At 37.9% G+C, this 17,119-nt stretch overlaps 1 protein-coding gene across 3 annotated transcripts in view; it reads right to left on the reverse strand.

The window, feature by feature from the left end:
- Window positions 1-2,264: 2,264 nt before the first annotated feature.
- Window positions 2,265-17,119, reverse strand: part of cep55l (centrosomal protein 55 like) — a 38,092-nt gene continuing 23,237 nt past the window's right edge. For 2 of the 3 annotated variants that reach the window (XM_041209058.1, XM_041209057.1), the window contains exons 6-8: window positions 17,011-17,082; window positions 6,662-6,787; window positions 2,265-4,929 (exon numbers count right to left, since the gene is read on the reverse strand). In XM_041209058.1, the coding sequence (XP_041064992.1) occupies window positions 4,741-4,929; window positions 6,662-6,787; window positions 17,011-17,082 (387 nt within the window). In that variant the 3' untranslated portion in view covers window positions 2,265-4,740. The remainder of the gene's footprint in view (window positions 4,930-6,661; window positions 6,788-17,010; window positions 17,083-17,119) is intronic. The other variant, XM_041209059.1, reaches the window with a different exon arrangement.

Consider the following 17,119-nt stretch of genomic DNA (forward strand, 5'->3'; position numbering starts at 1 on the left):
GAGAGTGGCTATTGCACAGATTCCCTTCGCTGATGTCTCCAAGGTTTCCTACGTTGAGTCTGGAAGGATCCTATATCTGAAGATTGTCAAGAAAAAAAAATGGAGGAAGGCAAGTGTGTATTTTTTTTGGCTGAGCGAGGTTGGAAATAGCGGTTCCGTCCCTGAACAGAAGATTGGGACCGATAGGTGATTATCATTTACCAAAAGTGGCTGTTTTCAGCATTTGAGTAAACAATTTCAATGTTTATTTTGTAACATTTTAACCACGTTTTGCTTCTACTTTTTGTAAAAAAAAAGCTGAGCAACTTTGTCTCACGTGCTTTATGAAATAAAGTAGTAAAAATAAAAATCAAGCTAAAAGTACAGCAGCAGGACGAAGCAATCATTGTCAATGGCAAGTGTTAAAGATTTGAAGATGGCTGTTTGAGAGTCTCTTTGAGCAAGTTCAGCAAGGCACATATCCAACCTGAGATGCCTTAATGGATGGTGTCCATTGGATTGACAGTATTATTTTACTCATCATATGCAAAAAAGAACTTTAGGTAGCACAGAAAATTACTGTTTTACATCTATCACACTAGAAAAAATATGGTTAGGCTAGTCAGCAAAGCTTTTATTTAGGTCTTGGGTAAGAGTTCGTTGGCCAACTGAACTCTAACTGCACGCCTTCCTATGTTTTCCTCAATTGCTGCTTGCAATCAATAATGGGGAGAGGCTGATGTAAGAATAAACAGTGATGTTGTATCGAGACATAGGGCATTGCGCCAGATCATACATGCTCAAATAGAAACCTCCAGAACTAGACTTACAGATCCCAGTTGCCTGCACTGTAGTGATTCGTCAGTGCTGTCTCATGATCAGTACACTTGCATTCTCTTAAAGGGACAGGGTACCTCACTTTACCACAGCTTTTGGCTGCATGAATAAAATCAAGTTAGTGGAAAATTGTGCAATATTGTCCTTCAAACAAATTCTAAAGAAAACCTATGATCAAAAGCATTTATGCAAGAAGTTTTTATCAGTAATATTGACTAGTTAGTCATGAATAATACAACAGCAGTCATCCAGAATATACATCATTAGAATGTGAGATATTGCACTCAACAGTGGGGCTCTGCAACCCATCATCTAAAAACCGATATCAAATTGCAGTATTAAACTTATTTACAAAAGGAGACATTAGGTGCATTTGAAGAAATGTCTAAGTAAACAATAAATTTCAACATGCTTTTGGTTTTGTTCCATTTCTTATAACTGAAGTGTTAAAATTGTGAACTTAGCGAATTGAGGCAGAGCAGAGGTTGAAGGAAGCAGAACCAGAATTACTGAAGAGAGAAACATTGTTGACGTAGACTGTGGTTCCTCACACTATATGCCTCAGGAACCCAGCTTTCAAAGTTGAATTGATTTTTGTTTGTTATTTAAATAAGCAGTTTGCAAATACATAATGCTATTTAAAGAGCTAAAAATTACTAAAGTGACTTAATTTATTCAGTTAACTGTACTGAATGCTTTAAAAGTTAAAATTAAATTTTTGCACAATCTTCCCACCCCTTATTTGAGATGGACGCTTCCAAAGAAGCAGAACTGACTTGATATTTCGCATAGATCATCAGTGGCACTCTCTTCAGATATCCATAATGTTTCTGTCTATCAATGTGGAAAAGTAATTTTTACCATATCCCTTTGTGCTCAAATGTTTATGTAGCATATATAATAGGGATTGTTTAAAATATTTCTATGATCCAGAGGACGAGACACAAAAATTTAAAAACTCCAGGAGTTACTAAACATAAATGAAAAGTAACTATCCTGTGCTGATATGTGGAGTGCACTTTGTAGGACTTCGAAATTTTGCTGTGGGCTTTCATTCACAGGCACTAAGGAGCATCAATGAAGTGTTAAGGTGTCTTTCCAAATTTCTCTCTGCTGCAATATCCAGGATATTAAAACATTTTGCCTGCCCAATAAGGAAATTAATCTCATCATCATCTTCTGAGGTACATTTCAAGACAGCAAGATAAGCAGATAGACTGCAGTCATCACTTGTTTTCATCAGTAATGCTGCTAGAAGTCTGCCAAACAGCAGATAATAAACAACTTGGGCTTGTTTAGCCAACACATTTATTCATAGCCAAATCATGAATAAAATAGCTAGAAATAGCAGATTCACAGAACTTATCATCAGTTCTTTAGATTGCCTAGAAATGAACCAATTATTTTCAAGATCTACATTGACAGCAGGAAATAAAATGAGGCAAAAATTGCATATTGAATCGTCTGACATTTATTGAAAGTTACATATAAATGGACTGGCAATGTTTGGTTTTTACAAATAAGAGGATTCCCATAAGCAAAAAGACGACAAATTGTCTGGAATTTCCACCACTCCAAGTACATAGTTATAAAAATAGACAAAGAGCTAAAAAATGAGAAATAAAACTTTATACAACCTTTCTGATCTCACCTAAAATAACTTAAGTATTGTAAACATATTGGATTTCTAGGATGTTACTGGTTTGTGTTTTCAAATTTCAGTATTCAAGCTTTAACCATGAATTCAAACCAATTTACTAGCACCATACCCACATTTAGCTGCTCTGGGGGGGGGGATTTTGGGAGAGGTATCTGAAAATTTGATTGGGGGGAAGGAATAAAGTGCAGCAGCATAGTGTATTAGAAATCACTATTCACATATGCAATGTCTTCCCACTTTATCAAAGAGTTTTTTGGCTTAGCTCTGTTTTCAGTGAGGTTCCAGAGGTTTCCCTGCAATATTGTGCAAGGAAGGTATTGGAAAAAGTTTTCACTCAGCCACTAGCTCAAGAATACCATAAGTTTAGGAACTGATTGGCATCCTATCCTCTAAACTACAATGGGTGGTGACAAAAATTCTTAAAAATATGCACTTTTCAAAATGTTTATAAAATGATAAATATTCAAGAGAATGGAAGGAAACGATTGTAGTTCCTGCCTTGGCCCTGCAATAAGCTGCATTAGATACAGGTTAAATTTTAAGCCATTCTACATGTTGCCTAATTCAGGCTTAATGTGCAGTGCAAACAAAGTAGAACAGATTCAAATTCTGATGTATCCATACAATAGATGGAGTGTGGTGAAGAATGAATATGGAAAGAGAAACCTGCACCATTACTTTTCCAGAATTGGCCAGTAAGCCCTTTGCCCAAGAGGTTGTATGCTTGTATCTTAAACCAAACAAAGCATTTGAACACCTTAAAATCAAAAGATAAAGTCTTAAATTAAATTCTGAAATTATTAAAATACTTTCAAAAGAAGCATTTATCCAGTAGGATTTGTCTCAATATCTTGCTGTAACTTGAAAAAAAAGCTGCAGTAAGCCTTCCATCAGTGCTACCTGCAATAAAGATTTATATTTGAAACTGCGCTGTACTTAGTAATCTGTTCTTAGTTCTGAACTAATACTAATTGGACCTCAAAATTTAAGGTTCCTGCAATACTGATTTCATCCACACTTCAGTTGATTTGTTGCACTGAAATCTCTATACACTATATACGTCTGTGCCAAACTTATTACTTTTATAAGGTGATCTACTGCAAATGGATGGGTAATAATTGTGAAATTGCTGGTTTTTTTTGAAGAAGAAAAAGGCTTCCAAAAAGAATTGACTGACCAAGACAGCAGGCAGCCATATAAACGCAGTGGTATATATACCAGGCTTCTGAATTAACTACCGTGTTGTCTAGGCAGGTTTTGCAGTTTTTCAGATAGCTTTGCATGAGGTCAGGAACATTAACATGAAGGCAGAAGACACATCATTGCTTTTTGTGAGGTATATTAATACGCTTGAAAGAATGGAACACAATTGTCTAAGTTACACAGGTTTATGGAGTAACAGGAAGTACTCCACTGCAGCGCTTCAGGTTACAATAAACTTAAAACCAGCAAAATATATTCCATCAAAATATTATATTTCTAAATATGAAAACAAGCACAACTGACTAGATTTTAGATGCATAGCAAATTTAACGAATGAAGTAATATGAATTCTATCAAGTGCAAATAAAATAGCAAAATGCCTGGGGGTGGAAGAGAGAAAGAAAATCTGAATGTTTCTACTCTGCCCAAGAATATATCATGTGGCAGCAAAGCTCAGTAGTGCTAATCATTCAGCAAAGCTTTATTCTGGACATAATAGTACACCTGCTGCCCCAATGTTACTTCACCCTACCACCCTGCTTTAATAACTGAACTTATTTCAAGGCTACACTGGTTGGCAGGGCAGAAGCCTTAACCAACATTATCACTGGACTACCCAACATAGCCTAAAACAAAATGTCACAAGTGAGCTCTGTTTATGCAGTTTAGATAGGGGCATTGAATTTTATAGTCTTAAATGCTCTGACTTTCTTTTGTTAAAGGTAGGAATAATTTTTTTAGGCATGATATACTTTTGACAGTTCCCACTTGATTAATCCAGAGAGCACTGAAGCAAATGTAGCTCAAATCTTGTAAAAGCTTTATGAGATAGTCAATGCTGCCCCAAGAAACAGTGAAAATTAAGTTGAATTTTCCCAGATGTACTTAAACTGTAAAAATCTAAATGCTCAGTTGAGCCAGATTGATCAGAGTTGCTCAGCTTTCTGAATTATATTCTTATTAAATCAAATTCATTTAATGTACCAAAGTTTCTTTCCATGCCATAGCTTTCAGATTACAAATGTGTGAGCAGAACAAGAGAGGAAAAAACAGCATGGATTTTAGTAATTGCAGAAGTCAACATGGTCCAACAGATCACGGTGCTGGCTAGTAGGATACTGAGCTTTGCACTTAGGACATTCCAAGAAGCTCTCATCAAGATGATTGTTGGATTTTGGCAAAGGCAATCTGTTTTCATCATCGCCATTTCTGCACAGCACTGGCTCTGAGAGGCGGATGTCTTGAACTTGCTGAAAGAAGATGTATTTTTAAAAATCAGTTATTCAAACTTGTTTAAAAAGCATTCCAGCAGTTTTAAGAAGCAAAATATTTATCAAGTTTAAGGCTAGTCTCATATTAAAATACTCAATCTGGATTCAATGAATTGAAAAAAAAAGCCAGAAACCACAATTCAGTAGTTTTAGGGAATTTATGGGGAGATGGTGGTAATGTCGCTGGACTAGCAATCCTGAAGCTCAGGCTAATGCTCCGGGGACATGGGCTCAAATCCCACCAAAGCACCTGGTGGAATTTAAATTCAATAAATTAAAACTAAAAAGTTGAATTGAAAGCTAGTCTCAGTAATAGTAACCATGAAACCATTGTCAATTGTCATAAAAATCCATCTAGTTTACCAATGTCTTTCAGTGAAATAAATCCGTCCCTACCTGGTCTGGCCTACATGCGATTTCAGACCCACGGCAATGTGGTTGACTCTCAACTGCCCTCTGAAATGGCCTAGCAAGCTACGTAGTGCAAATGATGGTCAACAAATACTGGCGAGACTCAAATCCCATGAAAAAATAAATTTTAAAAGAATACAACCCATTTAGATATGGGAGGCCAAGATTGCAGTGATTAGAAAAATTTGCAAGTCAAATTTTACAAGCTAAATATTGTTCAGATAACTTTATAATTACCTACAAAGTAGCTTCAAATTCAGAAAATATTTTTCAGTTGGCCCACCAACTCACCAGGGAAAAATAGAAGCAAATACTAATAAGAAACGTAACAGAAAATCATATATTTTCATGGATCAAACAGGCGAAGAGGAAACAGAAGGAAAAGATTCAAATTCCAAGTAGTCTTAACTAATACGTTTTTTTTCCCCTAGTATTTTTCACAAAACCCCCTGCATAGATTCTTTCCAAGGTGAAGCTGACAATAAGCTGAAATGGTTACCATAAGAAAACCATAAACAGTGTTAGACCCAAAATGAGAAAAGTTTGGAAAATTTAATTGTGGTGTTTGCATTAACCTGGTGCAGATAGTTAAGTTGTTGTTAGCATAATAACCAACATGTGTAGGAAGCACTGGGAAGAGGTCGTGCATTTACACGTGATGCTGAAGAAACCCCTACACATAAAAGCTAAAATATGTCTTAATTTTACCTGCTGAATAAATTTCATGTATAACCTGGTGGGTGCAGAATAATGCTGTCCATGAAGTTCCTAGGATTTTAGGGATCTCTATCTCAAAGGGGCCAAAGTTCAAGGGAGCATTCCCTGCAAACACAGCAAGTCCTCTATACAGCATAAAATACGTAGGCCAAAAATATATATCAGATGCACACTAATTAACCAAAAGGTCTTGTTGTGATTAATAAATGACAGCAAATTAATCTTGCACCATCTTCACTATTAAGTTGCAAATGCCTGTTAAAGAAGCACCAAAAAAAAATCTGAAAACTTTGGATGAACATTCCTCTCAAAAGTGATAAAGCATTACATTAAAAATAAGTCAAATTAATCCCACAATAATTTAAATTGCAGCACATCCACTCATCAGGATATAAAACACAAAGTCGATGAACTGTGGTCTTTGATTTTCTAACAATCCTTTATGATCCTACTTGGGTTATAAAACACCATGATGCATGTCTCCTGATGTTTCCCTCACTGCCCACCTGATATGCATCCAATATGAAAATCAACCACGAAATCTTTCCAATGGATCTTATTCAAATAATTTCTCAATCCTTACTGTATTCTCCAATCTTGTGATCTGCTCTCGTGCCTTTTGCAGTTCTTTCAAGACTTTCTGTAACTGATGTTGCAGCTTTTGACGATCATGTTTCTCGCTCTCAAAGTCTAAAGTGAGGTTCTGCATCTATAAAAGATTCAAAAAAATTTGGTTATATAAAAGTAAATTGGTAACTTCACAATGAAATTAATTTACAATAAAGCAGCACATTTTACCTGTGCTATCTCCTGTTATGTCTTGCCAAAAAGCAGGTAATTATAAAGTTATCCAAGTATGAAGAAAAAATTTCTTTTTAAAAAAAAAATTTAAAATATGCACAGCCATAGCACAAAACAAATTTCAGTTTATAATTTGGGTCATTAAGGGGAAGGCTGCTAGTGACCAAGAATAGGACACTACTCCCCATACTAATCATTGCTGTGACCTGTGTTACTTGTAGTTTTGTGCTGCAAACCCATGACCAGTTATAATAGAATGGAGACCAACAAAATCCATTCTTGGAAAAGAGACATAATGATGTCAGCTTCTGTGACTATTCTCTCTTGCATCAAATATTAAGGTCAACCGTCACAAGTAAACCTGGAGTGAGACCTGCGCTACAAGCCCACATTTACTTTAGATGACAATTCAAATCACTCATGCTTGGATAGATCAACCAACAAATTTATTAACAAGGTTGGGTCATTTACAAAGCATGCAACAGCAGCCAGGTAGTGAGTAAGTTCAAATAACAGCACTTTTGAACCGGTTTACAAAAGGGTTAAATCAACAGATTGGTCAGTGGAATTCCTGTAAACTAATTTCCTTATAAATGCTTTCGAACAATGAATAAATAGGTATTGGATTTATGTCAGCCTCCTGATCCATTTTGGCAAAGTTTTTGTCAGGTGTGGCCAACCACTTTCTATGGAGTTACAACTTTCCACCACATGTACTGTAACCAGATCAAATCCAAGCCCAATATATGTCAAAATGTGAGAAATGCCTTTGAGGAATTACTTAATCAACATGCAGGAAGGTCATAAATAAACAGAGGCAAACAAATAGTCACATGTAGTGTATAACAAGTGGTGTGTAGATTGTGCTGTAGTTTAATAGCCTGGTGATTAGTGTTAATTTTTCTAGCTCTTGGGCGCGTTCAATGATCACTGAACAATCAGCATTATTGGCCCTGATAGCTTCTGAAAAAAGGTGTGCACACCCGAGACATAAACAGATAAATTGGGTGTGTTGCCAACATTTTCCATTTGTTTCAGATTTTCAGTATCTAGAATATTTTACCTTTTAAACAGGATTAGCTTGACTGGTTTCCTTTTGATGTACATCAGGTAGAACTACATAATAGCATCCAACTTCCTAGCATACAACTGCGCAAGCTGTTTTGAATAGGCTATATTTCTTAAAATAACATGTTTAAACTTAAACATTGCAGTACAAAGTATCCAAGAGATGCAAGCTCTTTACTCCAAGCCTATCCTGCACCTTTCAAGTTAGTGAAGTAGGATTCAGATTTTTCTACGTTCCAATTACTCAAGTGATCCGAGGACACCAATTGCATTAAAAGATCTTGCATCTTGTTTTTCACAAGCCTCTTTTCCACACTTTGCATGTTTAACATGTTAACTATGCCTCTTTTGACCAAGTTGACCCAACCACAAAAATTTGAGGATATTGAAAACAAGAACTATATGTTTATACAATTCTCTCTGAACACCAGGAGCCTTTTCAACACTTGGATTAAGAGGGTTGGAAAATGTGTGATATCTATATCTACTTGTGTGGTACACATGTATCATGTACTAGAGAAATCCATTCTCAGCAGAGGCTTGGCCATTATAGGGTATAGAGTTAAAACATTGATACTACTTTGATTTATGCAAATAACCATTTGACTGCCAAGATGCTAGCAGAGGATAGCAGCGAAGGAAGAGATGGAGGTACAGAGCTCTGGTAGAGTGGCAGTGGGAATCACTTTCTGTGTTGATAAGACAGTATCCAAACCCACCTGAGGTGCATTGAAAGTCTACTTTCACACACAGCTCTATTATTGTTGCTACATTTAGGGCATGTCATGCAATAAAAGATTAACCCTGGAATAACTTTGAAGATTTGGGAACATGGGTATTTTGGGAATAACTAGAGGTTACAAGAGCATGACACAAGGCAACTGAAACAAGAGCATGCATTAATTTGACCTTGATTGTTGCTGCAACAAGGAAATACTCCACTAGGCAGTTAAGAACTCAACAAGTGATGATCAACCCTGCATTTGAACTTATATTAAATGAACAAAGCTCTATTTGATGTCAGGAATAGCATCACAGATAAGAGAAGTAGGGTGTAAAAATTCCACAGAATTCAGCAGTGTTCAAGCTCCGGGCATGAGCACTGAAGGCTGGTTTAAGCTTGAGATTCTTCTGGAGCAGGTGAACAGCTTAAATGGCCCACAGCCACACTGTCTCTGGTTGAAACTGCCCACAAAGCGGAAAGGTTGTGCATGTATAGAAGAAGCAAGTGGCTGTTCTTTTGGGACAAATTCAGCCATAGCTAGAAAACCATTGATGGGAGCTACAAGTAAATAGCATCAATAATAACATTAAATAATTAATTTGAATTAATACTCAATAACACCTTCCCCCCATCTAATCTTCAAAGAATGAAACATCTCCCATGAAATGAATGCTGACTGATACTAAAATCTGTTCTACTGTGAACTCCATTCATGCTCACCCACTCTGGGGAATCTGCTGGGAAGAGGAAAAACTGTAGGGATCAAGTAGAAACAGCTGGGGTAGCTCAGCAGTGGAGTGATTTAATTAACTAATACACTGGATAATCTTTTAAATGAAAACCAAATCAACAAAATTGGGATAAATCAGGCACAGCCCCTAATTCAGGTCAGCTGTAAAACCAAGGACAAAGTTTAAAGGAACCTTACAAACTTTAAATCAAAATGTGATCAAAGGGGTCAACAAAACACCCCAGTCCCCGCGGTGCCCACCGAGCACGGAAGGCCTCGAGAGTGTCAGCAGATACCGCGTGCTCCCTCTCCAGGGACATCTGGCAGCGAACGTAGCCGCGGAAGAGGGACAAACAATCGGGCGGGACTCCCCCATCGATCGCCCGCTGCCTGGGCCTGTTAATGGCCAACTTGGCCAGGCCCAGGAGCAGGTTCACGAGGAGGTCCTCCTCCTTCCCGACCCCCTTCCGCACCGGGTGCCCATAGATCAGGAGCGTGGGGCTGAAGTGCAAACAAAACATCAATAAAAGGTTTTTCAAGTAACTAAAAAGGGACTAATACACTGGATCATGCATTATAGCCAGGAACATCAGTGAACACCTGAGAAAGAGCATAATTAAAAGGAAACAGGGTGTTTAAAAAGTAAAAGTGGCTCAGTTAAGGAGCAAACTTTAAATTAAAAAGCAGGAAGTGTCTAATTTAAAGAGAAATTTAGTAAGGAGATTTGGCCTAGTTATGAAGTGTGTTGGAGTATAAAAAAAACAGGTTCAATCATTAAGCTGACTTCTATCCAAGCTATCCCCTTTAATAATTTATACATGTCATTTCACGTCCTTTCTAATCTAAGTAACTGAAATGACCTCTATGAACACAAAGTTTCCTATTATTTTAAACACCTTTATTAATCACTCTGAAGCATGTATTTCTCTAAATTAAACAGACCCAGTTTCTTGTACCTATTGGGAACTGCAATGTTCTCAACTGGGTATCATTCATGTGGCCCTTTGAATCTTTTCCAAAGCCTCTATACCATCCACCACGCGAGGGCACCAGGATAGGCCACAGCTATTATAAAAGTGAGGTCTTACCAAAGTCTTATACAGGCTCAAATGTGTTTTGTATTGAATTGTCCTAGTATTGCAACCCAATTCTCTTGACTGTTCTGCCAAAGAGGTCATTGGCCTGAAATGTTAACCCTATGATTTCTCTCTGCAGGTGCTGTTTGACACGTCGAGTGTCTCCAGTTTTTGTTTTTATTATAAATTAGCAACAAGTACACTAGTTTGTTTTGTACTGCCCAATGCTCTACTTGCTTTAAATTATCACTTCAAGGTACTTGCCCTGAAATGTAAAAGAATTATGCACAATTACAACTCACCTTGTCCAGGCACTGTGCAGCACTGTTAGCCACAATATTTTAATTTGGACTATTTTCCAGTTGCACTTTTGTTTTTGAGTTACCAACTTACAATGGGGCTGTGCTGGCTTTTTCTTAAGCAATTTATAAAGTTACAAGTTTTATAGTTCGGTATGTTTACTCAAAAGCATCTTTAAGAAAAATGAGTGAAGTTCTTCGAATATGAAGATCACTGGTTAGGCCACCACTGCAGTCCATCTGGCGTAGGTACACCAACAGTACTGCTACGGAGGGAGTTCCAGGATTTTGATCCAGGGACAGTGAAGGAGCAAGAATGCAGTTGCAAGTCACCATGATGTATGACTTGGAGGGGAACTTGCAGGTGGCGGTGTTCCATACATCTACTGCCCTTGTTCTACCAAATGGTAGAGGTCACAGATCTGGTTGGTGTCATGAAAGGAGCCTTGAGGAGTTACTGCAGTGCATCTTGCAAATGGTAGAAGCTGCTGCTACTGTGCACCGGTGGAGGGGTGTCAATCAAGGGGACTGCTGTATGCTGGATGGTGTCGAGCTTTGAGTGCTGTTGGAGCTGCACACATCCAGGCAAGTGGAAAGTATTCCATCACACTCCTGACTTGTGCCTTGTAGATGGTGGATAGGTTTTGGGAACTCCGGTGAGTTACTCACTGCAGAATTCCCAGTCTCTGACTTGCTCTTGTAGCCACAGTATTTAGATGAGTTAAATTTACGGTTAAATGGTAATTCCCAAGATGTTGATCATGAGGGATTCAGCAATGGAAATGCCATTGAAAGGGGAGGTGGTTAGCTTGTCTCTGTTGGTCAATGCCAAGCACTTAAATGGCAAGTAACATTTGAACCATACATCAGCCCAAGCCTGAATGTTGCCCTGGTCTTGTTGCATGCAGGCATGAACTGCTACAGTATCTGAGGTGTTGAAATGGTACTGAAAACTGTACAATCTTCAGTGAGCATCCCCATGCCTAACCTTATGATGTAAACAAGGTTGTTAATGAAGCAGCTTAAGGTGGTTGGACCCTGAGAAACTCCTGCAACAATAACCACCTTCCTTTGCAAGAGGTAGAACTCCAACCAGTGGAGTGTTTCCTCCCCCAAACTTTCCATCGACTTCAATTTTGCTAGGGCTCTTTGATAACACACTGTCAAATGCTGCCTTGATATCACTCTCACTTCAACACTGGAATTGAGCTTTAAGTCCATGTTTGGACTAAAGTTGTAATTAAGTCTGGAGCTGAATGGCTGTAATGGAACCAAACTGAGTATTTGTGACCAGTTTGATGCTGAGCTAGTGCTGCTTGATAGCACTGTCAACGACACCATCCATCATTTTGCTGATGATCGAAACTAGATTGATGGGGCGGTAATACACAGTCAAGGAGATGCCAATGTTGTAGCTGTACCAGAACAGCATGACTAAGGGCCTGACTAGCTCTGGAGCACAAGTCTTCGGTACTACAGTTGAGATGTTGTCGGGCCCCATCGCCTTTGTGTATCCAGTGTCTTCATCCAATTCTTGATATAACATGAAGTGAATCAAATTGGCTGAAACTGGCATCCTCTGACGGTGGGACCTCAGGAGGAAGCGGAAATGGAGCATCTACTTGGCATTTCTGGTTGAAGATGACTGAAAATGTTGCCAGCCTTGTCTTTTGAAATGAGGTACTGAACCCTGCCATCACTAAGGATGAAATGCTTTGGAACCTCCACTTCCGGTTAGTTATTAGATTGTCTACCACCATTCATGGCTGGATGTGGCAGAACTCCTCTGAAGGACATTAGTTAACCAGATAGATTTTTACAGCAATCTGGTAGTTTCATTATTAATAATGGGATTTTGTTTTGACATTTTATTCCAGATTTATTAATGAACTGAATTTAAATTTAAATGTTGTGGTGGGATTTGAATCCCTGTTGCCAAAGCATTAGTCCAGATCTCTGGACTACCAGTCCAGTAACATGACCACTACTCATGATTGGTCAGAAACAAAAGGTTACTTTTTCTACAATGAGACCAAAGCATTGCAAAATAGTGAAAAGCTTACAAGTCTCCACCCTAGCTGCTTATTTCAGTATCTACGTGCTTTTAGACAGAGCATCTTTTGATTGTCTGAAAAGGAAGCAGTTTATGCTGGCTATATTAAACAATGTTGCACATACTGTGTCAATTTAAATTCCAACAACAACCAATATTATTACATATTTAAATTTATAGCATGGTCCAAATACTACATGTATATCAAGCAAAACAAAGCAAATTAGACTTTCAATTTACAGTTCAATAAAAATAACCAATAAGCCACAAAGTGTGCCTATTAAATGAAACATTTTAAACATCAGCACTACAATTATTTAAACACCTACCTAATCACACACAGCTGGTTTCTTTGATTTTAGTAGGGCTTGATTGATTATCATGTTGCTTTAATGCAGTTTATGTTTCATCATTTCCATGTTATACATTGAATGTTTGGTTTCATATTTTTCAAAAGGTCTGATTACAATATTGCTCCAAAACGGTTTTAACATACCAACTGGTTGCTACTTAATAGTGTTACCTTCTCTGATCATTTCTGGCTCAAGTTGAAGAGCCGATAACGAGGTTAGAGCTTCACAATAAAATCTGTTTGCTCAGGATCCCTTTAAAAACATAGAAAATTTATGCTACAGAAGGAGGTCATTCATCCCATCTTCAAGTACATATCGAAGTATTTTTGAAATGTGTCAAGGGTTCCTGCCTCTAACATTTATTCAAGCAGATCCCCACCAGACTCAAAAACTTTCCCCTCAACTCTCCTCTAATCCTTCTACCAATTAGTTTAAATCTATGCTTCCCAGTTATCGGTTTCTCTGCTATGTGAAATAAATCCTCCCCAGCCATTCATAACTTCCTCCCAGGGCATCAGTTTTATACACCTCAATTAAATCTCCCCCCAGCCTCCTCTGTTGCAAAGAAAGCAACCAACCCTGACCCATTCAATCTTTCCTCAGCTAAAATTCTCCCATCCTGACAACATCCTCATAAAATCTCCTATGTACCCTCTCCAGTGTAATCACATTCTTACTATAATGCAGTGACCAGAACTATATGCACTACTCTAGCTATGGTCTAAATAGTTTTTTTATGCAGTTCTAGTATAGCTTCCCAGCTTATATTCTATTCTTTGGTTAATAAAGTATCCCATATACCTGCTTAACCACCTTATCTACCTGTCCTGCTACCTTCAGGGAACTGTGGACATGCAAAGGTCCCTCTATTCCTCTACATTTCTATGTCTTACCATTTATTGTGTATTCCCTTGCCTTATTTGCCCTCCCCAAATACATTACCCCACTTCTCTAGGTTGAATTTCATTTGCCACTTTTTTGCCCAACTGACCAATCCATTGAGACCTTCCTACAGATTTCTTCCTCACAACCCTATGGCCAATTTCTGTATTTATCTGCAAACTTATTAATTGTGTCCCTTCTCAGGAGTGCTGAGTTTGGAGTGCTGTGTTTGCTTGCAGTAGAGAGCTTCAAATCCTTGCCAACTGGCCTTAATTAATCTGTGCTTCTGTAAATGACAATTTATATTCCCCCTCAATTTTTTTCCAATAATTACCCCAGAGGTTAGACTGACTGGCCTATAATTACTCAGTCTATCCCCCTCCTCCATTTTTAATCAATGGTGCAAAAGCAAAATACAGCTAGAAATATCTGAAATAAAACAGAAAATGCAAAATACTCCAAAGCTCTGGCAGCATCTATGGAGGGAGAAAAACAGTGCTAACATTTCATGTTGATGATCTTTTATTGGAAGGCAGACATTGTTACAGTACTCCAGCATGTGCCTGTTGCCAGATACAATTGGAAAATGGTCAGAGCCTCACTTATTTCCTTCCTTGCTTCTCTCAGCAGCATGGGATACATTTTAAACAAAATTTCAACCAGACATGGTAATTATCAAAAGATGCTCAATCCCTTAATATTTCTTCTCTCAATATATTTATCCCATCCAGTGTTTCGGTCAACTTAATGTCCCCCTCTTATGTAAAATAAAAAACAAAATACTCATTAAGAACTGTGCCCACATCTTCCATTTAAATCACGTTAATATGGCGTTTAATTGCATCCAGGTGGCGAGCACCAACTGGGGATTCAATTGTGTTCCTATATATATGAGCAGGACAGAAACTGTTTGCTAGTTTTGGAGGTACCTACTTGTAATGTGTGGCTCTGTAAATAAAAATATGGTGTAAAGGCTAGGCTGCAGTTCTATCCTTCACAGCTTAATTATCTTTCCACCTCCATAATAGGTTCTCATTTTAGTCTAATAGATCGTTATTCTTTCTTTCGTTATTCTCTTGCCCTTTATAAAACAGTTTGGTTTTGATTTTATTTGCCAATATTTTTTCATGCCCTCCCTTACTTTCCTGATCTCATTTTTAATTTCACCCTTCCACTTTCTATAATCCTCAAGATTTTTGCAGCATTGTTCTCAGTACTGACTGAAACTTCCCTTTTTAATCTTATCCTAACTACGTGCCCCTCGATATCCTGAAAGGTCGGGATATGGAAGTCCCATCCTTTTTCTTTGTGGAAACATATTTGTTTGGGACCCACTCTTAAATAATTCTTAAATACGGGTTAAAAAAAAACTGTACACAGCACTGCAGGTGCGTCCTGACCAACAATTGTTTTTGTATATTTATATTTAAATTATATTTGTAATGTATCCAAATTTGCTGACAATACAAAAATAGTTGCGAGTGCACGCTATGATGAGGAGATAAGGAATCTGCAAGGGGATATCGATAGGTTGAGTGCGTGGGTGAAAACTTAGCAGATGGAGTTTAATGTAGAAAAGTTTGAGGTCATGCATTTTGGTAGGAAGAATCAAATGGCAGACTACTACTTAAATAGAAAGAGACTCCAAAAAATGCAGCACAGAGGGATCTGGCTGTTCTTGTGCGTGAAACACAAAGTTAGCATGCCGGTACAGCAAGTAATTAAGAAGGCAAATGGAATTTTGGCCTGTATTACTAGGGGTTGGTGTTTCAAAATAGAGAAATCATGTTACAACTGTACAGGGTGTTGGTGAGGCTGCACCTGGAGTACTATGTACAGTTTTGGTTCCCATATTTAAGAAAGGTCATACTGGAGGCAGTTCAAAAGGGTTTCACTAGGCTGATTCCTGGGATGAAGAAGTTGACTTATTAAGAACAGCTGAACAAGTTAGGCCATTATTCATTCGAGTTTAGAAGAATGAGGGATGATCTTATTGAAACATACAAGATTCTGACGGCGCTCGACAGGGTAGATGTTGAGAAGATATTGACATAGCTACAGAATAAGGGGAAATCCATTTAAAACTGAGATACGATGGAATTTCTTCTCTCAGAGGGTAGTGAATGTCTGGAATTCTCTACCCCAGAGAATTGTGGAGACTAGATCACAAAGTATTTAAAGAGGAGGTAGATAGATTTTTGAAATATCAGGGAGTTGAGGGTTATGAGGAGTTGGCATGAAAGGAGTTGAGGCCTGGGACAGATCAGCCATGATCTTATTGAATGGCAGGGCAGGCTTGAGGGGCCGAATGGCCTACTCTTGCTCCTACTTCTTATATTCTTTCACACCTCTTGAATGCCTCACATCACTGTGATACTACTTACTTTCAAGCATCCATTTCCAGTCCACTTTCCCCAGATCACATCTGATTCAAGTAAAACAGGTCTTCCCCGAATTTGAAACTTTTGATTTTGGTCCTTGTCCTTTTCCATAACCACACTAAAACTGAACCGAACCCAACCAGCATGTATACATACCAGTCTTGACTCCTTCGACTACAGTGGCCAACCTTAAATACACCTTCTTTAAAGATAACAGCTGAACAAATTTATGACTTTATATCTCAAGTTGACATTTTAATTGAATTTGAAATGATACTTCAATATTTGTTAACATACATTTTACAAGTCAACATCACTTTCCATTTGCCTACTAACCTCTAGTCACTCCAGAATTTGCAGTATGAGAGAAATTTGTTTGAAGTCAAATTGCAAGTTTGGAGCAAGATATATATCAACTAAGCTATTTATCAACCATTTCCATATTTGGAGCAAGTTCAATGCTCCAAATATAGAAAAGGTTGATAAATATGATGTTATTTTAGATTTCAAACAGTAGATCAAAAATATTTGTGCTGTGTAAGAATATCACTGTTCATTGCCACACCTGTTGTTCCATCACTCTCTTTCTTGTCTGTTCTTCTTGCTGGTTTATAGACGACTTTTGAAGGAACTGGATCTACAGAAACAATATTTTTAAAATGTAACTTGTTAAA

The sequence above is a fragment of the Carcharodon carcharias genome, chromosome 17, assembly GCF_017639515.1.
Source record: "Carcharodon carcharias isolate sCarCar2 chromosome 17, sCarCar2.pri, whole genome shotgun sequence".
Taxonomy (NCBI): domain Eukaryota; kingdom Metazoa; phylum Chordata; class Chondrichthyes; order Lamniformes; family Lamnidae; genus Carcharodon; species Carcharodon carcharias.